Genomic DNA, 24,160 nt, shown 5'->3' on the forward strand with positions numbered 1-24,160 from the left:
GTGTTCAGTGCAGATCAGTGAGTAAGCACCAGCCCGCCCGTGCTTACCTTGCTCCCGGAGACCCGGTCCCTCTCGGGAGGGTAACAAGGGAGCCGTCTGAGCACTAGTGACTGGGTTTTACCCCTTTCTCCTGCTCTTCCGGCCTGCTACTCTGTGCTACGCCCGTGCTTACCTTGGAATATTATAAGTATCCCAAAAGTTTAATTATTATTATTTAATTCAGAATTATAGTAAAATGAGGTTCCATTAAGTTTTGTGTGATAAAAGTCAAATCTTATTTCACAGCCTGACCCAACTCCTTGTATAGCACCAATATTTTGTTGTATGGATTAGTGCTTACAATGAGTGAGCCACTAGATAGGCCTAAAAATAGTTTATTACAGCATTTGTTAAAGTGGACTTTGGTCTGTATAACAAAATTCTTAAACATTGATCCCTATCACATTTATGAACAAACCACCGATGTCTTTTTTTTCTTTCAAGAGAAAGAAACACTTTGATAGCCAGTGAATTTCTTCACCTACATTTAAAATTAACTAGGTAAAAAAAATGATGTGTTTTATGACTCAATTATTAGCTATCTCGGAAGGAAGGTTAGGCAATCTACTTCCATAGTGATACTGCCTCGGCAACCCAAGGAGAGATCGCTGTGAGTCAGGGCCGACTCGATGGCACGTAACAACAACAACATTAGCTATCTGGAAGTTATGCTCTTTAATCCACGATCTAAACAGTATGAACTAAAAATGGCCACCTTCAGCTTAACTGGATCTAACAAATATGTGACCAGTACCTTCTCATTTTTTAATTGCCAACTTCTCGAATCATTTTTCTGACCTACTCAAACACAAAACAGGATTTAGTTTCTCTGAGCATATATCTTAATCTTTAAGACTCAACACTGCAAAGTTATCATTTTTTTCCTGCTGCTATGCTACCAGGTATACACCAAACCAAAACAAAAAAATAAACTTGTTGCTATTGAGTCAATTGCGACTCAGAGCAGAGCTGCCCTATGATTTCTAAGACTAATATTTACTGAAGCAGACTACCACTCTTTCTCCAGAGTGGCTAGTGGGTTCCAACATCCGACTTTTTGGTTTTCAGCCAAGCATGCAACCACTGTGCTACCAGGGCTCCTTATCTACCAGAATAATTAAATCAAGAAGCACACCAAATCTGGCCCTTTTCTGTATATGACCTGGGTTCCATCAAGTGATTGCTTCCACCTGGGACTTTTAATTCTACTGAAGTGATGCAAAAATGAAAGATTTCTTAACAATTTCCCATCTGAAATATGAAGGTGAACACCAACTTGTAACTGCTAACAAGTGATGTTTAAATAATGTATAGATTTTTTAGGCAGCATTAGCAACAGCAGCACATCCAAAAGTCCAGTGTCCACTAGCCAGCAGCATGCTACCTGCCTTGCCAGTCACAGTGGCAACAACAGTGGGAGTGTAACCAAACTCTTATGATGGCACAATCTGGCTACATTTTCTGCTCCCTAGTCTTTCATGTTCCTGCTTGTTTTCCAAGCCCAGTTCTCCAGGCTTCCCGATAACTCAATGAGCTACTCTATCTCCTTCTAACATCCTTTTCTAGCTTAACTTAATTAGAATTGATTTTATTAGTTTGCAACTAATAACTCTAATGTAACAAATATTTACTGGAAAAGCATGACAAAGTGGCCAATAGGATACAATCCTTCTACTGCTTGGGTTTGTATCCCAACAATTAGTTGTTTGATTTGGTCAAATTATGAACACTTAACCTGTTTCTCAGGTTCCTCATCTACATAATGGAGGTAATAGAAGTATGTACACATTATGGAGCAATTTTCAGAATTAAGTAGGTTAATACACATGAAGTGTTAAGGACTATACCTAGCAAACAGCTAATGTTCAAATAATGTCAGCCTCCTACTTTCTTATCGTTGCTAGTGTTATTGTTGTTGTTAGTTACTGCTGAGTATTACTTAGGTTCTCGGTACAGTGGGACCCACAAAAGCAAAGGACACCATGATTTATGTGTCTTCAAGAATATAAAATATAGTCTCTTTGGGACACTAGAAGAACCATCTAGGGGTAAAAGTTTACTGTATCACAAACTTTTTTTTTTTTTAAATCTGCCCATGCTCCTTAGAATAGCACAGACTTTGGGGATACGATATTTTTCACTTCTTGCTAGCTATGTAACCATGTAGGAATTATTCCACTTCTCTGGGACTAATTAATTATTAGGGAGCCTTAATTTCCTCACCTATTTTTGTAAAGATTAAATAAAATATGTGACTAGCACAAAACCAAACATTTAGTAGGCATTTAATAATTCAATATTAGTTTTCTTTATATACTTGCAGAAATGCAAAAATAACTTTAAAAAACAAAACGTTGTCCTTGACGTTTATAAAAGGGCAATTAGATTTTGCTAATCTTAACATATAAGAAACTTTAGACTTCTTCATTCTAACACAATCCATGGAAGCCACAAGAAGCATTACTAGTGTTTAGGTAGTTTTAAACATCTCAACATTACAATGATAGATACCTGGAAAACTTGATAGATGATATATGCAAATCAAAGTGACTAGATGGCAGAAATCTAACCCAGGCCATTTCAAATCAAAATGTCCATTAACATACTCAACTGTCATTTCCCTTTATATATAAATGAGCAAAATGATGGAAAAACTAATGGATAGATTATCCCCTATGTTAGCAAGAAAGGACAACAGTAGGATGTGGATTTATTAAACTGCAAGTAGACGATACACATGGAAAAAATTACATGAAGGAATAAGTTCAGGAGATCCTCTTTCCATAAAGTTTCCATAAAGTTCTTCATGAGGAATAATTGCTCAAAAGAATAAAAAATCCCTCAAGTTTTCAAAGCATCTTCCTTCAAAAATGCTCAAAGTGTTTTCTATACATTATTTAAATATCCCTTGTGAGACAGTTGGCTGTTACCGCCACATTTCTGATGTGAAATGTGAGATGTGGAGAAATGAATGACTTGCCTCAAATCTTATGATCAGTTGCTGGTAAAACAGAGATCAGAATTTTAAATTTTATTACCTCAAAATTTTCTGCCTTGGTCCAAGCACACACAAGTGTACAAACACTAGTTAAAAACGTATTCTCAAGGAAATGAATTGATATACTTAGAGTAATAATCAAAACTAGAACCAAGAGGAATGTCAATTCCATCTAGTTCAAACTATTCACTTCACCGATGAGATTATAATATTAGGAGCAGTTTTCATTCTTGTGGGCATTAAAAAAAAAAAAAAACTTGAGTACAATAAAAAAAATTCCAAGGTAATTCAGAAACATAAAATACTTTTGAATGTTTTAATATATTAAAAATAATCTATAAACTGCTCTATTAACCTTCTAGGTGGGAACAGAACAAAAGTAGTAAAGTTCACATGTCTAAATCAGGACTTTTCAACCCTTGTTTGATCACTAATAAGAAGCTCTGGTGGTAGACAGTGGGTAAGGTATTTGGCTGCTAACCAAAAGGCTGGTAGATCAAACCCACCATCTGTTGCAGGGGGAAGATGAGGCAATCTACTTCCATAAAGATTTACAGCCTTGGAAACCCAATGGGGGTCATTATGAGTCTAAATCAACTCCATGGCAGTGGGTCAGTGGTTTGCTCACTAATTAGCTGTGTGGCTTAGGAAAATTACTAAACCTCTGCAAGCCTCATTTTTCTCCTCAAGATTAGATAGGAGATATTTATAATGACAGGTCAAACAATTCTCAAATTCTGGGAAGAAATGTAAAAGCAATTATTCAAATAATCAGCAAGATAGCCAATCAGTTTTCCTTCAGATTTACCTTTAGTAATAAGCAGATACAGAATGAAGATAAACACTGATTTATTCTAGACGCTATACTATTATAACAAAGACTAACTAGTCTATTGTGGTTAATTTAGAAAGACAACTGTGACTCTACGCTGTGGGATCTCTCCGCCTGAGTTAGACAGAACTGGCTACTCTTAGCTGCATACTGCCATGAAGATGGAAGGAATATTGCAATTGGCACTTCACCAGGACCTAGGGAAAGTCTTGGCTAACATACTGCCAGGTTGGATGGGGTGAGACAGAAGAGCTTGGCTAGGGAAAGCTAATGGCACCCTTACCAGTAAGGATTGAGAATTTTGGGCACTTGGGGAGAACTTAACGAGCAGAGACAGACTGAGAACTATGTGGTACTAGGCCAAGGAGATACAGTCAAGAGACTGTTATATATAAGGGACTTGAGCAAATAGGTAAATATACTGAGGATAATAGAAGCAAGACTTCTTCTCACTAACAAGAAAGAGGGACATAAATATGAAAAGAGGGAAGTTGAAAAAAATATATAACATTAAATTGTAATAGAAATTATAGATATGAATTCATGGGTTCTAATAAAAAGGGACAGATAAATACTGACAAACATGGACATAGATATAATTACATGTTTGTTTATATGTGTGTATTTATGTGTACACTGATATATTTTCCTACGTCTGTACACTGAGAGGGCCTAGAAGAAATAACACCCCAGTATCATTTAACACACCTAATGTCTAGTTCTTGATTTCTAAATACCATTCTTCAAAAAGAGGAAATCAGAGCTCCATGGAGAAATGGCTGGAGTGGAGAAAGTCCAAGATAAGCCTGGAATACTTCTTACCAGAAAGCAAACAAGTTCTCAAAGAATTGTGGGAATCTGCCAAAAAGACACAGAAGCCAGTTTGCAGTGGCTCCTACTGACCAAATCAGGGAAAATTTAAATATCAAAATTAGTATTGATAGTAATGGACTATAACTCATTGAGTCAAATAGGAACCCATGGGTTCTTACAGATAAGAGGAACAGAGGAAAACAGAGGGAGGAAGGGAGAGAGGGCAGAAGAAAGGGAGAAAAGGAGAGAACAGTAATGACAACTAACAAGTATGAAAGAAATTACAGAACTAGAAACTCACTGTTTGGCAACTATCAGCATAATAATTGAAGAATCACCAACAGATGATAAAAGCAGGGAGCCAAAGCAGAATGTGGCCTAGCACCACATGGTTCCCAATCTATCTCCGCTAAGTTCTCCCCAAGTGCCCAGAATTCTCAACCCTCACTGGTAAGACATTAACGTAGCCTCATATCTCCAATCATAATCCATATTAATCACTTACTAAAATATAAACTATGTATTAATTTTATAATGGAGAAACTTAACAGATCATCTTAGCCACATAATAAAAGTGGTATCATCAATATGTGACAAATGCACATCATGTAACTCCTGAAGTGATGTACTGAGAAAAAAGATGCATAGAGCAAAACAAATGAGATATTCCTGCCTGGAATAGATAACCTGATCATGAGAAAACACTGGACAAAGTCAAAGTGAGGTACATCCTAAAACACAGCCAACTTGTTCAAAGACAAAGAAAGGTAGAAGAGCATGCCATATTGAAGAAGGCTAAAGAGACATGTCACAAGTGATCCTGGACCTAATAAAGAACATTACTGGGACAAGCTGTAAAATCTGAACAAAGTTCACAGATTTAATAGTAGCATCGTATCAATGCTAATTTCCAGATTTTGATGATATTCTATGGCTTTGTATGAGAGTGTCCTTGCTTTTAGGAAATACACACTGGAGTATTTAAAGGTCATCAGATTTAAATGGGTCATCAGATTTACAACTTAAACAGTCCAGAAAAAGAGAGTAAGAGACAAAAAGAATAGAGACAAAGATGGACACACAGAGCATGACAATGAAAAGGTGAAAAGGAAGATGTGACAGAATTTTGTAACTGAAGAATCTAAGTGAAGAATAAACAAGAGTTTTGTGTACTATTTCTGCAACTTTTCTATAAGTTTAAAATTATTTCAAAAATAAAAGTTCAAAAAGATGTTTACTGTAATTTATTTAGCATCTAGGTATTTTCGCTATGGGAAGGCTTTTGAGAAGAGCAAATCTGCCATTCTTTTTTTTTTAAATATGATTATATGTAGTACATATTTTTTGTAACATGTTTTTTTCTCCCTCAATATATCATAGATATCTTCCATATTAACAAATACAGGTCTATAGCATGATATTTAATGGTTACAGTCTTTTATTGCATGAATATAAAAATTTTATTCAATTATTGGTGGCATAGTGCCTAAGGCAGTTGACTGCTAACCAGAAGGCTGGAGGTTCAAACCCACTAGCCACTCCTCCAAAGGAAGGTTGGGCAATCTACTTCCATAGAGATACGGCCTCAGAAACTGAAGGAGGGGTCACTATGAGTCACAATCGACTCGACGGCAGTGAGTTTGGTTTGGTTTATTGGATGTTGAAGAGTCCAGATTTTTTACTTTTATAAACAATACTTCAGTAAATGTCTTCATAACTTACATCTTTGCATACATCATGATCATATTTCCTAGAGTAGTTATTATTTTTTGTGCTCACATACTCACATGCAATAATGTTCACTGTAAAACATTCAAGCATTACAGAAAAGGAAAATTCCTCATTAAAAAAAAAAAAGAAAGAAAGAAGAATTCTTGCCATGTACCAGAAAAATAATACTTTGAAGCTTATTGTAAAAGAAGACTGACAAATGAAAACGTAATTCAAATACCACAATTGCAAATTAGTCAGAATAATGCAGAATTTAACAAAACACACACACCAGAGGGATGGCTGGCATGGTGATGTCACATTAAAAACCTGGTGATAAATGTTTTGACTAATAATGAGGTTCTCAGGAGCAGTGAAAGTGGGTGTACTAGAAACCTAGGATACATTACATTGTAAATGCGTAATCAATACAGTGGCCCAACCAGCAAAGAAGGTGTCTCCTGTCTGTCACCCCAAACCCCTCCCACTACAGCCACTGTGATGAGGAGAAGGAGAGGTCTTAACCTCACCTTCTGTCATTTCCAGCTGAAAAATTGGGGAGGCTGTATCAGTGGAATGTTCACTGATAGGAGTCAGAGAACTTAGCCACATTGGGAAAGGCCTATGAGGATGAGAATGTAGATCCTAGATGGATGGGTAGGAGGGAGGTCATACTGAGTCTATTTTAAACAGTATCCAAAAAAGCTGACAACTGGCTCTACCTTCTGCAACACTGCCTCCCCTATCCCCCACATCAGCAGGAACTTGCATATATATAGCATTTTACATTTCTCTAAATTATCCTGTTTCCTTCCAGCTTCCACCTAAAAAGAAAATATATTCTTAATCTTGAGTTGGCTGGCAATCCATTAAAGATTGTGGAAAAGCATTGCTATAGTCACAGAAAATGATGTTAGTAAAGCTTTCACATATAGAATTATTATTAAGTAGGATTCTAAGTGTTAAAGACTATGCTTCCCATCTAAAAGTCATAAAGTACATTTCCTTTTGTATTTTATGCTATTCAAAGGTACTTAAAAAATAATTGTTAATGAACATATCACAGCAATTATTTTTTGAGTACCAGAAAGATGTTCAACCCTGCATAAGAATGGCCTGAAAATAATTCTTAAGATAATTATATGTATGGTAAAACACTTACATAAAATAGCATAGCAACCTTTTAAACTAAAAAAGTCACAAAATGTTCAAAGGACACAGTTTTTATCCACCAAGGCAACTAATTAATCTTGTGAGAGTGAAACAGAGATGAGCTAAAACACCAGGCAGTAAAATAACCTACAAGAGATAAAACACACTCATTTTTGTCAATAACATTTGAAGTTTTGAAAAATCATAGCATAAAACAAAAACTATAAAAGCATACAGCTATCATAAGTATCTCCAGAGTTTCTGTTATAAACAACCTCCAAAATAGAGAAACCACAGATTACAGATTACATGATTTCTCCCAACAAGTGTCTATAGGCTTAGAGATTACTTTTCTAATAATATATTATGATTAAGAGCTATACCAAAGAAAGAAAAATACCAATTTCTTTTCAGAGACATTTTTTCTACCATCCTTCTTGTGCAAAAATAATCAAATAAGAAAACTAAATTGTTGTCCTGATTCAGGACTTTCAGGATCCACTTGTATATGAGAAAATATAAGAAGACTGTAGCTTTGGCCTTAATAATTTACAAAACTCCTGACAGTCTTGAGGTGCGTACTCCAAAAACCCAAGTTCAGGAGAAAACAACACTGGGGCTGAAGAACTAAAAGGAGTCAAAGCTATATGAGGCTCTGGCTACAGGAGACAAACAGGACTTACAATTGCTATATTAAACATTGTGTTGGAAAAATGCCATAGAAGGTCCGAGTTCCCTTTGGGACCATTTCTGCTAGGGCTCTACTGTGGAATAGGTCTCCAAAGACTAGGTCCCAAACTCAAGGAACTGGAAGATTCCTAAACAAGGCAAAATCTTGATAGTATTTCCATGTCCCTGGCCAATGTATTAGCTAAATATATGCATCAGAGAGAGGTCATAAAAAAAGGTTAAAAATGAACACCTTTGTATGTTTACAGAGCACAGAATGCATTTAATATTCAAAATTCACTCCAAAAGATTTATGTGATGATGAACACCTTCTGAGGAAAACTTTTTTCAAAGAATTGTTTAAGGAATGCAACTCAGATGTCAACTTCAGTACCACCATAACGCAATACTGTATTTCATTCACTGATCATGTGAACAATACTCACTGACAATGAAACCAGAAAAATAAAGTTATAGAACATGATAGTTCTCAAGGACTGCAAAAATCATTAAGTCCTAGCCATTTGTAGCTTATTAAAACTGAGGCAGAGAGAAGTGAACTAACTGCCCAAGGACTGGTATAAATTAGCAAAATTACAAAGACTAAAACTCCCGTATTTCGACTTTCACTTTGTTTACTCAATACATGTGCTATATGGTTACTTCCGCTGAAGTACTATCATCATCAGGAGAAGGGGGAAGGAGAAGACAAAATTGTAGTTGACACTGGGGGCTTCCGGATGATCATTTTACATTAATGATCATTAACACACTGCCGTCGAGTCAGACCCAACTCACAGCAACCCCTTCTTGGGTTTCCAAGGCTGTATCACTATGGAAGTAGATTGCCCCATCTTCCTTCCAAGGAGTGGCTGGTGGGTTTGAACCCATCAGAGTTTGGCACTATGCCACCAGAGCTCCCATTATCTAACTTAATCCCTATTATAACTCTGTAAAATAGATGTCATTATCCCTATACCATATCCTATTCTATTTTCCATCACCTCACATGCATGTGAGCAAACAACAATGAATAAGGAAGAATGAAGAAGAATTGATGCCTTTGAATGATGGTGTTGGTGGCGAATACCAAATATACCATGGATGCCGGAAGAATGAACAAATCTGTCCTGAGAGAAGTACAGTCAGAATGCTCCACAGAAACGAGGAGGGCAAGACTCTGTGTCACGTACTTTGGACATGTTATCAGGAAGGACTAATCCCTAGAGAAAGACGCTTGGTAAAGTAGAGGGTCAGTGAAAAAGAGGAAGGCCCTCAATGACATGGATTGACACAGTGGCTGTAATAATGGGCTCAAATAAAACAATGACTGAGCTGGTGCAAGATCAGGCAATGTTTAGTTCTTTTGTAAATAGGGTCACCGTGAATTACCTTGCCAGCACCTAACAACTACATCCCTATTTTACAAAGAAGGAAAAGAAAGATTAGAGATTCCAATCTACCTATAGGCACGTCAGAAGAAAGGCCTGGCAATCTACTTCTGTAAGGTCATAACCACTGAAAATGCACAATTCCAGTCTGAAACACATGAGGTTGCCTTAGTTGGAATCAATTCAATGGCAACTGGTTTGGCTTGTTTCTTTTTGGCAGATCTAGGCTAAACATACAGAAACAAATAGGAAATACAAAACATCCTAATTAATTCCATAATACTTCAACTATCCAGCACCTAAATTATGAAGAACTCAAAGTATGTATTATGGATTGAATTGTGTCCCCTAAAAATCTGTGTTGTAAATCCTAATCTTTATGTCCACGGTTATAATCTCATTTAGGAATGAGTTATCTTTGTTATGTTATGAGACAGGATTAGTGTAGGATGTGTTGAGTCAATTTCTTACAAAATATAAAAGGAATGGATTAAGGAAGCAGAAATGAGGGAAGACAGATCCCAAACCACATGAAGACTACCCAGAAGCAGAAGCTCAAAAGAGACAAGGACTCTTCTCCACAGCCAACACAGAGCCATCTTCTAGAGCCAGCAGCCTGAATTCAGATTTCTAATCTACCGTAATAAATGTTGTCTGTTAAAGCCACCCACTTGTGGTATCTCCATTATAAACTCAAAAGAAAGCAAACTCAGTGCCATCGAGTTGATCCCCACTCATAGCAACCCCCTTTGGGTTTCCAAGGCGATTGCCCAGTCTTCCTTCCAAGGAGTGGCTGATGGGTTTGAACCGCCAGCCTTCTGGTTAGCAGTCAAATGCTTCAGGCTCAATGCCACCAGAACTCCCTTTCTATTACAGCAGCACTAGATAACTAAGAGGGAGTTCTGGTGGCGTAGTGCCTAAAGCATCTGATTGCTAACCAGAAGGCTAGTGGTTCAAACCCACCAGCCACTCCTCGGAAGGAAGGTTGGGCAATCTAATTCTGCAGTGATACCACCTCAGAAACCCAAGGAGGGGTCGCTATGAGTAGGATCTGACTTGATGGCAGTGACAATCAGCCAGCAGATAACTAAGTATGTTTGGGGGGAAAAAAAAAAATAAAGATGCCCCAAGTTAATGCTTCTCAATACGACACAGAGGATGGTGAGAGCAAAGGGGTGATATCAGAATCATCTGAAGAGTCCTTCACAGGACAGAAGCCTAGTCCACTCTCTTCTGAACCTCAGTTCTGATATTTCACATGTCCAGGGGAATGCGACAAGTTCTGTGAGGAGAGAGGCTGGGGCAAGAAATGTGAAAATGTTTCCTAGGTAACTCCAAGAACCACAACACATACCACACTCTATAAGTTAACAACTCCTGTTCTAAGTGATAACTTAGGTGGCATACATTTCCATGACTAGATGGAAAGGTGTGCGGGAAGGGCCAGCAGGAAAGAACAGAGTGCCAGAAAGAACTCAACATGATCTCATAGGTAAAAGCTTAAGAAAAAAGTATCAGGCAAAACAACAACGTTTAAACAAAAAGAATTATCAGCTGCAGTCAAGTCAGCCCCAGACTCGTGACGACCCCATGCACAGCGGCACAAGACGCTGCCCAGACCATTGTGATCTACAGGGTTTTCAATAGCTGATATTCTGAAGTAGATCACCAGGCCTTTCTTCCAAGGAGCCTCTGGGTAGACTCAACATCCAAACTTTCAGTTAGCAAAGGAGCATGTTACCCATCTGCATCATCCAGGAACTCAAAAAGAAGAAGACACATGAATTCAAAAAGCACAACAGCCTTGATTGTTAGCTATGGAGCAGCAAATCATCGCAAAGATTTCAGCAGCCCCTGAGAGAATCATTGTATCCCAGGGTAATACAATCTCTGCCACATTTCCTTGAAAGGTCAAGGAAAAATTAAACTGCATATAAAACCAAATCAAACTCATGGCCGTCGAGTCAGTTCGACTCATAGCGACCCCTCCTTGGGTTTCCGAGGTAGTATCACTATGGAAGTAGATTGCCCAACCTTCCTTCCCAGGAGTGGCTGGTGGGTTTGAACTGCCAGCCTGCTGGTTAGCAGTCAAGTGCCTTAGGCACTACACCACAAGAAAAGAAAAGTCAGGGAAATATAATTATTTTAAAAAAGGTTTTTTCTCTAAAATGGTAAGAATCTTTATTTTCAATCTCTATTCATGTGATGCAGTTGTTAAACTCTCAGTTGCAATTGAACGGTTAGTGGTTTGAGCCCCCCAGCCACTCCATGGGAGAAAGATGTCGCAATCTGCTTCTGTAAAGATTTATAGCCTTGGAAACTGGGGCAGTTGTACACTGTCCCATAGGGTCACTATGAGTCAGAACCAACTAGACAGCTGTGTTTTACTCATGTGAAAATGACCAATGGAAAGCAACATGTTTTAGTGGAAAACTGAACAAGTTCTAAAGTCAGGTAGACCCCTGTTCTCGAGCTCAGGAGGTCTGGCAGTCCTCGGCATAGGGGTAGTATTGAAATCAACAAGGAGATGAGGTTTCCAAAGAAGAGTATGCACTGTTTGAGGGGAAGTCACGCTAAGATAGAACTCGAGGACCACAACACTTCAGTAATGACAGAGGAGGAGTTTGCATATGAGACAATGGAGTAATCAGAAGTATGAAGGAAATGTAAAGAATGTAGGATCACCAAAGCCATGACAAGAGAGTATCTCCAGAAAGAGTAAATGGTCCTCTGTGTCAAATGCTGCTATGCAGAAAAAGCAAACTAAACAACTGAAGGGTATCCCCTGGGTGCATTGAAATAAGAATTCAATTAGTATCTCAAAACAGACTCAAATAATGGTTGCAATGGAAAACATATTGAAATGGGTTAAGAAATGAAAGAAAGGTGAGACAATGGAGATAAATAAGTAACTACAACTCTTTTGAGATTTTTAGCTGAAGGAAGAAAGGGAGACCTAACTGGAGGTGAGGATTTTGGCATGTAGAGAGAGGCTAAGGATACAAGAGGAAAAAAAGTAGCTAATAAATAGAGTAAGGTCTCTGCAAATAAGCCACAGCAAGGTGAGGAGACTAGACTTAGAAGGAGAGACACCTACACTTACCAGAAGAGAAGAAAAAGGATGAAGCAAATCTGATATAAGGAACCTGAGGAGGTGAATCATCTGTCAAAATTTAAGGAGGCTCAAGGTGAGTAGAAGAGATAGAAGTTTGAGAAGAGTAGAGATTTTAAATCATCACCAAGGAAAATGAGAGGAGAAGAATATGAACCTCCTTCCCATCTCCAGCCTGAACTGCGGACCCTGGTGACCCTCAGATATGGGTAGGATGCACTCGGAAAGGCTAGGTTTTACAAACAAGGTTCTTCCTATTGAATTTTAGTAAGCGTGCTACATTTATCAGTGCACAAAGGAGAGAGGCCTGGATTTGAACATGTAGAAACCTGATAGAAATGTCAATCATCAAATTCCAAGAAATGTAATTGAGGCCCTTATTCTAGTAAACAGCTAATATTAAAACTAACACTGAAAACTGAAATATATAATCAAATTAAGAATCAAAATTAAGACAAAATAATGCAGTGAAAAAGCCTTAAGTCGCTGCAGGTTTCTATTTAGAATTGAATTTCTAGTATTCAATGTTTCTTTTCAATTTGTTTTGGGTCAAGAGGTTATTTAACACCATAAAAACAGTTAATAGAAAAGTATGGTCTAGGACAAAGATGTGCTATTATGTTTTGCATGAATACATGTTATTGGAAAATGATCAGTTGTTAAAAACAACCATTCCTAGTTCATTAAAGGATAGCCAATTACATAAAAACCTATCTCCTATTGTATTTTATTTTCCAATTAGGTGTATTCTAGAGACAAGAGGAGAAGTTATAATATGAACTATATTTCTGTATCTCCAATTACTTAGTAAAAGACATAAGGGGCACATATGTTTTTACCCATCAAACATTTTATTTCCAGATTTCTTTTACATATTATATTTTCTTTTCCCTTTTACTTTTCAGTCTTAAGCCTTAAACTAAAATTTGTAACTAAAAGCAGATAAACAAAATTAATATATGGGGACAAGAGATATCTATTTAAAATGCATCTGTAATACTTAAAGAATTATTGCAATTGGCCAAAGCACTCATGAACAACAATAATAAAAGAAACACAAATTAAAACCACAATATTTTATGACCCACCAAGAAATAAAAATATTGATGAGTACTGATGAGGGTGTGGGTCAATGGTAATCAGAATGTATGAGGAAAATGATTGGTACAATCTTTCTGGAAAGCAAATATTCCAAGCTATAAGATTACCTTTTCCAGCTTCACTTGCTGCCAAGTATGGACATGTAATTGTATTTTGGCCACTGAGGTTTAAGGAGAAGTAGTGTGGAAGACTTTCAGATGTGACAAGCCATTCCTTCCTGTTGTCTAAGAGTTGAGTATAAAAGTTAACACTCCAGAGGCCACCTTAAAAATTGAGTGTCATTGTGAATGAAAGTAGAAGCCATATACTTGGGAACTAGAAATAAAAGTTACCTGAGTCTCCAAGAAATCTGTGAGGCTGCTACAATATCCATGAAATGTCTCCCCTGCTTCACGTGGATAAGAGAACAAATCCTTGAGTGTTCAAGCCACTGACTAAATCTTTGCTACTAAAACCATTTCATAATTGATAAACAATGACATTAAGCTTTTCAGAAGATAAGATAGATGGACAGAATGAGTCATAGAAAGACATCCATGAGATACTGGCAAGTGCAATAAACAGGTTAAGGATAAATATATTAAATATAATCCTGTTATTTGTATTAAAATTTAAAAATTGGAGGGGGGATGCATGTGTATTCATATGAAAAGTCTGGAAAATTATTCATTGCAGTGTGATCAGGGGTTATTTCTATTCCCTTTATTACTGGCTGAATTTTTAAAAAAATAATTAGGTATAACTTTACAATCAAAATAAAATATGCATTTTATTTGGAATACACAGATCTAAAGAGACAATGTATTATCCTGGCTTTGTCTTATGATTTCATTAAAATACTGTGATTAAACTACTTGTTATAATGACTCAGAGCTGTACTTATTTTAGCTATCAGCAATCTCATTTTTAGTATGCATAATATATTTAAGGCAGAGGTAAAACCTATTTGATTCTTTAACATCTAATTATAGAAACAATAGCTTGTTATTAGAATGGGCAATGTCTTATTGTAATGTGTTGTGATAGTAAATCATGAATCTCAAAGGTGAATAAGAAATGATACTCATAGGCCCTATGTGCTAAAAAATACAAGTGAAAACAGATTTCGCAAAATCTAAGCAGACTATTAATAAATCTATATCCTCAAAATCCGTAACAATGAACAAAACAGGACCCTTCTTCCATCACACTCAAACTTTGCAAAAAAGACTTGCCTGGAATGATTTACATATTGAGTAACAAAGCAGTACAAAATATTGGTAACTTTTTCCATTCTAAATGAAAAGCATCATGGTAAAATAAAATTAAGCAAATAAATTATGAATCTACTACGTGGAAATAGCTATTCACCTAAGCACTCAAAGGGATCCAAAACATAAGTAGCAAGTAGACAGCTATCTAGACTTAGAGGGGCACCAGAATAAGTAATCCCCACCAAATTTTTTCCTAGGGTCACCTTCTGATCTTGTGACTTGTAATCTAGAACAGTGACCTCAAAAACATGCTGCCTCCTACTAGCTCCCAAACACTTGATCCTCTAGGGCAGAACTGTATCTCTCTCAGGTGAGGATATAGACCTACCTTCCCACTGGCCTGTCAGTACCAAGGTCCTGTTAATTACTACATCAATTTCCGTAGCACCATCTTCAACAGCCAATCTGATCTCTTCCAGTCGTGTTTTTAAATGAGTCTGTCCAGCCGGAAAGCCAGTGGCCACTAGAACAGATTTTAAAAAGAAATAAAGAAGAGGAGCAGGGAGTGGAAGGAAAAACAAATTTCAGTGGATCAGTACCTCAAAAAAATTTACACCAAAAAAAATAGCAAATAGGGATGAAAGCATTAAGAATTCCATACATGTCCTTCAGAGCAACTGTGGAAAAAAAAAAAAGGATAGTTATTTCATCGTGACAAATATTAGTGTTTTATCTTCTGGAAGACTAAAATTAAGTTGCTGCAGAGATGTTCAGGAGAATGCCTTAAGTAACCAGCAATTAAGAAAATATGTTATTGTTGCAATAACCCTCATAAAATAGTAACAGTAGCTCTGTTAATGCCGCACTGGTTAATTCTAGACCCTACCCTTGAGCAAGTTGGCCATCATTGTATTTCTTGATTCATTCATTCATGAATGTCTTCAACTATTTTAACCAAACTGTAATACAGGCCCCTCCCATAGATGGAAATGAGAGAAAAGAATACTGGAAGGAAAAGATTCTATACAGTCTATGGGGGTGGCCTGTGGTGCAAAGCATTGCTTTTATATCACCTTTGTAACATCCACAAAATGACTGGGTGAGATTATGCAAATAAGATGCTGTGGCCTACCAAGGGGACTAGACAGCCTGCTAAATGCAAATAAGGTGCACTCCACCCTTTTAGGGGTTGTTGTTGTTGTTGTTGTGTGCTGTTGAGTCAGACCCGACTCATAGCGACCCCTCCTTGGGTTTCCGAGGCAGTATCACTATGGAAGTAGATTGCCCCATCTTCCTTCCGAGGAGTGGCTGGTGGGTTTGAACTGCAAGCCTTCTGGTTAGCAGTCAAATGCCTTAGGCACTATGCTACCAGAGCTTGGAACCCTAATTGAAGGGATTGGTCCATTTTGCCATCTCACTAGGCTTAAAATGAGTCAACCCAGAAACAGAAAGGGGAGGACCTCACCATCACCGAGAAAAAGAGCCAGGAATGGGGCACATCCTTTGGACCTAGTTTCCCTGTCCTGAAGACCTCCTTGACCCAGCAGACAATGAGAAAGAGCTATAACAATGGAAATGGCAAGAAACAGCAAGAAGAAGCACCACAGAAATGGTTACAACAAAACCTAGAGATCAACACAAGACAGTGCAGTGAGCTTCCTAGCCCACAGAGCAAGGCAGCTACAGTGGGTGTGCTGACCCATCGAGCAAGGGGGCTGAGTGCCTTCAGGTCATGGCTTCCTGGTAGAGTGAGGTGCCTCTGGGCACTTACTAGCAGAGCTAAAGAGCTTTGTAACACCTGTCTGAGCAGGACAGGGACTAACGGGTTGAGGGGCCAAGAGTCCAAGGGCATGGCTAAGAAGAAGCTGTCCTGATCAGAGAACTGGATTCTGAGTTATTTCTGACTCTGAATTGTAACCTGTTACTTCCCTAATAAACTTCATAATCGTGAACATTATCTGTATCACTATTGCAGTAAATTATCAAACTAGCAGAAAAGCAGAGTGTCATGGGGGATGGGGGGATAATTGGTGTCAGAATTGGTAAAAAGTTTGGAGAGAGGAGATATATTTGACTTCCACCTTACAGAAATCAGCCTTGGGCTGATGTTGATCTTGATTCTCCCCCTTCATGAAGTTAGCAGAGGTCTAATGCTACCATGTCATTTTTAGAGTCCACAAAACTTGGGTAGTAATAGAACTGATGAAGGCAGAGGCAGGAATAAACAGGCAGAAAATTAAAATACTACCTTTTTGCTAAAGTTATGTAAAAATATTTACATGTATATCTTTAATTCCATTCCCACATCTAAAGTTAACCTATTGTGTTTCCTTGATATTAAACTCCTTGGATCCGTTCCCTGAGAGGAAAGCACATTTCCTAGCCAAATAAAGGAAAAGCTGAGTTGACTGAGACTGATGAGAAATTAAGGTCTACAATGGTATAGCTGCCAGGGACCTTGGGAATCCTCATAAATAGACCGTGTATAAATATTGCATACTACGATTCTTTTGATGTATCCTTGATAAAATAAATTAGTGATCCTTATAGATTGCTTTTTTAAAAGCAGCAAGATCTTGTTAGAAGTAGAATCTAATTGTGTATCTATCTATCCACACAGATAGACATTTCCTAAACTGAAAATTGTAATACTTTCCTCTCCTTCATGCCAAGTCCCACTGAATCTATCTTAAGTGAAGTGCCCTTTCCCTTTTACATTCTAGGCTTTGGTGAAACATGAGTCTCCCTAACTCCATTTCCACCCCTTTCCAATCTGTCCACTACTGTGGACGTGAGGCTCATCATGTTCTACTTCTGCTAAAAACCTTTCAGTGTCTTCTCCATCTCCAGAGTAAAGCTCAAGTCCCACAAAAAGGTATGTGATTCCCTACATGGCCTGGCCCCCATCTCCCAACTCCCACAGCTTTCCTTTCATCTTATTTTATGATGTCAACAACTGCAAACCACTTTCAGTCCCTGAACATGTTTCTGTGTCTTCACACATATGATTTCTTTTGTCCAAAATGTCATTTCCCACCTTATCAATACTATAAACTCCTCCTCCTTCTTTAATACCCAATGCAAGTATTAACTCCTCTATGAAGCCTTCTCTGACCACCTGAGTGTCACCTCTGCAGAATTAGTTATTCCCTGCTCACAGTTACAACTGTACTTTCTGCATATTTCTATTATTATATGTATCATCCTGCATTATGATTTTTTTAACCTGACCATCTCTCCTAAACAAATGAGTTTCCTTAAGGACAGGGATATTGTTCTGTTCTTAAGACTTAAAAGAATGTCTTCAACTTTCTAAGCAATTAATAAATGCTAAAAGAATGAATAAATATAACAAACTAAATATATAAATTCAATTAAAATCATGATATACAACTGTATATAATACCCCAAGATGTCTGAGTTGAAGAACTGGGAACATGCTAAAGAATAACAGCAAAAGCCACAACCAATTTTACCTGATGCCACTGGGATGTTGCAGCCTACAGCCTTCAGTGCTTTTACAGCATCACCAACTCGGGCTGGATAAACACAAACAGCAGCTGTAGTAATGCCTATGAAGAACAAGAATCATAATAGCCTAGTTATATGAAGTGCAACTGACCCAATATGCATATAATTATTACTTATAACACACACTGGCAGAAATTAAAATGAGAGGAAAAAATCATTCCCCCATGATGCTGTAACAAATTAAAAGATTTTTACTTTCCCTTCCAGTTCTTGACAACATGGATCATCTTCTCATTATAGTTATATAATAAGGAGCTTTGGTGGTATAGTGGGTATTTGGCTGTTAACCAGAAGGTCACTGCTTCAAACCCATCAGCTACTCCATGGTAGGAAGGGGGGCAATCTACTTCCATAAAAATTTACCACCTCAGAAATCCAACAGGGGTCACTATGAGTCAAAACCTACTCAATGGTAGTGAGTTTTCTGGTTTATAGTTATAGAATAAAACAATTTTGATACATTGATTTTTTGAAGTTCAGATAATACCATTTTTCTGAAAATTCCTAAACGGTAAAAGTGGTAGTCATGACTCAATGAAAGTATTTTATTTCATATAGATAACAAAATCTATGTTTCTACAGCATTCAAACAGGATAGTAGATGAAGAAAAAATGTAATAGAACTATACCATTTTGAAGAAGAAAGACCGTAAGGAGTGGCACAACAAAATGACATTTAACTAATCCTACTCCTTCTTGTAAGGTGGCTTGGTGGTACAAATTGTAAAGCATTTGGTTACTAAACAAAAGGTTGGCAGTTTGAACCTACTCAGCAGCTCCACAGAAGAAAGACCATAAAGATTACAGACAAGAAAACACTATGGGGAGTTCCATTCTGACACATGGGGTTGCTCTGAATTGAGAATGACTCAAAGGCATCTAACAACACAAAAACAAAACATTCCCTCTTACGCAAGAAATAACAAAATCCAAACCTAGAGTGAATAGCTCTAATTTTGAGGAATAAACTCTCAAATTAAAAAAATAAAATGTAACCCAACAGCCTCTATAATATCATAAGACTCATACAAAGTTTTTACTTTAAAGTGTCATAAATAAGGTGATGTTATTATTGTCAACTCAAAAGGAACATGATAAATACATTTCTAAAGCTGTAGAACTGTTCAGGTCTATAAATCATCTACAAATTATTTGGGATAAAATACCTGCATAGCACCAACTCAACATCTCAAGTTGCACTCATTACAGATAAGCACTAAGGAGCCAAGAAGCATCCTTCTAGGGAAACAAGATCTGGCTCCTAAAATCAGCCCAACCAGTAAGAAGACCTATCACCTTGGAAATAGCACTCAGCCCTCCAAATCTCTATTTCCTTATTTAGAGTATAAGGGGATCGACTCTGGAGATCTCCTACATTTCTAAAATGTTATGGTTCTAAACTTACAGCAACTTTAGAAAAGTCCTTTCTTTCATGTCTGCTAAGGGAGTGAATATAGCTTGTTTCAAAAGATCTAACCTAATCTACAAGCATTCGATATATCCTATTTGCATTTTATTCTCAAAAGTATTTCATTTACTCACAGAAAATACTTTATGTCTGAGATGTGATTATTAAGTAATGAGACTGGTTTCTTCGCATGTGGCTAGGGAATCAGAATCAGTATTTCCAAATCACTAGATAGATCATTTCCAAAAATGAAGGACTGGAAAGAAATATAAAGAACTTTTCTACCAGTAACTTTAATTCATGATGAAAAGAACTGGCCTAAAAACAAGAATCAGATTCTCTCCCTGCTGTGTTTCAAAGGAGAATCTGAACAATTTGTCTAAGTACTCAGGGCAAGAGTTTCTCTTATGAATTTTATTACTGATATCAGTGGAGCAGTTAAATCTTGTCTGAATCCTCTTAGATTTAGTGACTAGTATTATAACCAGGTAAACACTGGGAGGATTATACACAACATTACCTTTATCATGCATATTTAAAGCTTTTAAGAGATCTTCCCGGATTGGATACTTGGCTTTATAACACAGCCTTTGAATGTTGGAAGATGTGTCATCACCAGAAAGTGTAGTGAGATCTATAAAGGTAACAGCTTTCAGGAGCCAAGCAGCCTGGTTTGAAAAAAAATAATCAAATGAATAAACATAAAGTAAAAATTAATCTCCATCCCAGTTAGTTAGAGAATAATTAGGACAAGTATGGCTTCTAAATGCTGATGTTACATGGTTCTAAGGCATAGTATTTATACGGTATAAATATTGCTGAAGAGTGATTAATAATGTAAACATTATCCAAGATTAAAATGTATATATACAAGGGAGTAGTGGTGGGAGTGGGAGCTCTGGGGGCTCAGTGACTAAGGCATTTGACTGCTAACCAGAAGGCTGGCAGTTCAAACCCACTAGCCACTCCTCAGAAGGAAGACTGGGTAATCTACTTCTGTAGAGACACCACCTCCAAAATCCAAAGGGTGTCACTATGAGTCAGGATTAACTCGACAGCAATGAGTTTTTTTTGAGTGGTGGGAGTACTCCAACTCTAGTCTCAAAAATCTTTCTCTCCCAAAGTTATTCCAAATTCAATCCCCTAGCAGATCAAGTCTTCTCCATCCAATCCATAAGGAGCCCACCCTACTGTGGGAGAACTTGGGAGCAAGAAGGTTTCTAGTCTACATTTTATTTCTAAACCTGGTATATGGATGAGATAACTATAAAAATAAGAGACTACAACTCTCTCTTATTTTGTTTTGTTTTTTAGTTTAATTCAAATCCATTTTAAAAAAAATATTCATATTCACAACTCATTCAAGTATTTCCTTTCATCACTTCAATCAGAATTTTTCCAAGGATGAGCAAAATGTGAAATTTCACCCTAAAGGATTCATTCAATAACAAATGTTTTGCCTCACTTGTGAAATGAACTCTGAATTCCTTTTAGTCTTGCAATGCACAGCACGTCTTTGGCTGGTATACATTGAAGAATATGCTGACCGTAAGTACTCTTCAACACATCATTTTTTGAATTTTGAAAAATGATTTACGAAAACTAATAGTAAGGTAAACGTGATGGTCAAAGAAGGTCAATCGTTATACCTAAGGGTCTTAGCAGTGGACACATCAGGTTTAGATGCCATGGTTTTAAAATTAAAATAGGAGACAGCCAAAGAAGGCATGTCTAAGAAATGAATAAATATATTGAGAAAATATGCCATTTACTTCACTCATGAATAAAGATGTCTCAAATTCATTTGCAGTTTTGCCACTCAAGAGCGATAAGATTTTTAACTTGTTTGGATAAATGTGTTATCTTTCTCCAACCCATCATCATCATGTATGAGTTATTAAAATAAGTCATGGACAGCTACAATCTTTTAAGTTTAGATGCATCTTGAGCAAAAGTCAATATTGTGGCCTTGAGGGAAGAGACCATGCATTGTAAAACACAGGAAAAGAAGGCTCAAGAAGAATCCTTACTTGCCACTCCTTTTTTATGGTTCTGCGAGCCTGGATTTGTTCCGCACGCCTCAGAACTGCTGGTTGATTCACTTGTATTTTGGAGATCCAGCTTAAGTCTAAAGGGGAAAGAACAAAACTTTTTAAAACCTAAATATATTTTTTTAATATTTTATTAAAATGTACTCTCCTACTTTTACTCAGTCTTTGAAAGGATGCATTTATCATTTGGCATCAAAGCTCTTTTAAAAGCTTATGTTTCACTTTCAGACAACTGTCATGGAAAGGCATAGTTCCTTTAAAATCAAGTACATCTGTAACTGGAAGAAGCTGCGTTGATTTATTACAGGGACATGTCTAAAAATGGGGAAAAAGGTTGTGCTACCCATGCCATGTGCCTCACCTTCTGACAGCAAAGACGTATGTGTGAGTGAGTGGTCCAGGAGAACAAACGCTTAATAAATTCTTCATTGAATTAATGTTGGAGCTACAAGAAACTTTTGATTACTAACCCCTTACTGACAAGATTAATATCTACTAGATGTTGACACTGCACAGCCCATTCCTTCCTCAAAGAATTTTTTAAAATGTTATTAGAAATAACAACATTGAAATAGCAGAAGAAAGAAATAAACCACCCAAAATTCCAGTAGACACCTCTGTTTCTTGTGTTCTGAAATGCCCTCTCCTACCTCATTTCTGCTCTCCATCCTCTTCCAGCTGACTCGAATTTCTACAAGACTTTGCCTAAATGTTAGCTTTGTGAAACACTGCCAGCTTCTCAGGCAGAGCTGACAATTAGGTATACCTCTATTATAGAACATACAAGAAATAGAAAATAACAGTTCAACAGGACAGAAAATAACAAATGCTGGCGAGGTTGCAGAGAGATTGGAACTCTTGTGCAGCTGGTAGGACTGTAAAATGGTACAACCATTGTGGCAAATAGTATGGCGTTTCTTTAAAAACCTGAAAATAGAAATACCATTTGATCCAGCAATTTCATTACTAGGAATATATCCTAAAGAGGTGAGAGGCAGAGCACGAACAGACATATGCACACCTATGTTCATTGCAGCACATTTCACTATAGCAAAGAGAGGGAAACACCAAAATGTCCATCAACAAATGAATGGAGAACCAAATTATGGTACATTCACACAATGGTGCTACGTTAAAGAACAATGAAGGATACACAAATCATCTGCAATGTGGATGAGCCAGGAGGACATTATGCTGAGTGAAATAAGTCAATCACAGATGGACAAATATTGTATGAGCCATTACTGTAAAAAGACAAAGAAGGGTTTGATTAAGAAAGGGAACTCACTTTGTAGGTTACAGGGGTGGGGACGGAAGGAGAGGGATTAATTTCGGGCTAGTTGGGGACCACATGCTGATGTGGGTAGGAAGAGAAATGGTATAGAAAGAGTCTGTGACCACCATGATAATGTTAGGAAAAGGGAGGACACCAAATTGTGCACATAAGATATAGATAACAGATGCCAATATCAACCAGTATATCCACAATATTGCATTACCATTAACACCAAACACCAGGCTACAGATAAACACATAAGTATCTGAGAAGATCAGATGGGGGTCAGTGAACAGGATTATACTCCAGACCAAGGATAGATTCAGCTGAGGCTAATCTTACACAGATACTAGTGATATAAAATACCCCCAGTCCTCACAGAAACAACAGAAGACAGACATAGACTAATCCCTCACAGACAGCCAGATACTGTAGGAGAGAGATCCAATGGATCTACTGACTCAGGACCATAGTACTGGGGGACACCAGACTCAATTGGCACACAAAATACATAAAAATCTTGTTCCTCATCCTACATTGCCGAGTAGCAACTGGGGTCTCAAAAGTTTTCAAGTGGCCATCTAAGATGCAGCTAATGTTCCCCTACCGTCGGAAGTGAAGAAGAGTACAAAAAACCAAGGGCATTTGGAAGCAATCAGGCCTAGGACATGATGGACCTGGACACCAGAAGAGCTAGATGGTGACCGGCTACCAAGGTCAACCACTTGGGAAGGGATCAAAACTGGAGATCCTGGATAGAGTGGGAGGAAAAACGTGGAACCAAAATCCTAAAACACAATGTTGTTGTTGTTATGTGCCGTCGAGTCGGCCCCGACTCATAGCGACCCCTCCTTGGGTTTCCAAGGCAGTATCACTACGGAAGT

General features: G+C 37.5%; 1 protein-coding gene across 1 annotated transcript in view; it reads right to left on the reverse strand.

Moving 5' to 3' along the window:
• DERA (deoxyribose-phosphate aldolase) overlaps nucleotides 1-24,160 on the reverse strand; it is a 148,961-nt gene that overhangs the window by 120,612 nt on the left and 4,189 nt on the right. Inside the window, exons 2-5 of the mRNA XM_007944480.1 lie at nucleotides 21,980-22,077; nucleotides 20,470-20,617; nucleotides 18,487-18,582; nucleotides 15,399-15,533 (exon numbers count right to left, since the gene is read on the reverse strand). Of these exons, the coding sequence (XP_007942671.1) occupies nucleotides 15,399-15,533; nucleotides 18,487-18,582; nucleotides 20,470-20,617; nucleotides 21,980-22,077 (477 nt within the window). The remainder of the gene's footprint in view (nucleotides 1-15,398; nucleotides 15,534-18,486; nucleotides 18,583-20,469; nucleotides 20,618-21,979; nucleotides 22,078-24,160) is intronic.

Source organism: Orycteropus afer, unplaced genomic scaffold, assembly GCF_000298275.1.
Source record: "Orycteropus afer afer isolate SDZICR_OR568_19922 unplaced genomic scaffold, OryAfe1.0 scaffold00126, whole genome shotgun sequence".
NCBI lineage: Eukaryota > Metazoa > Chordata > Mammalia > Tubulidentata > Orycteropodidae > Orycteropus > Orycteropus afer.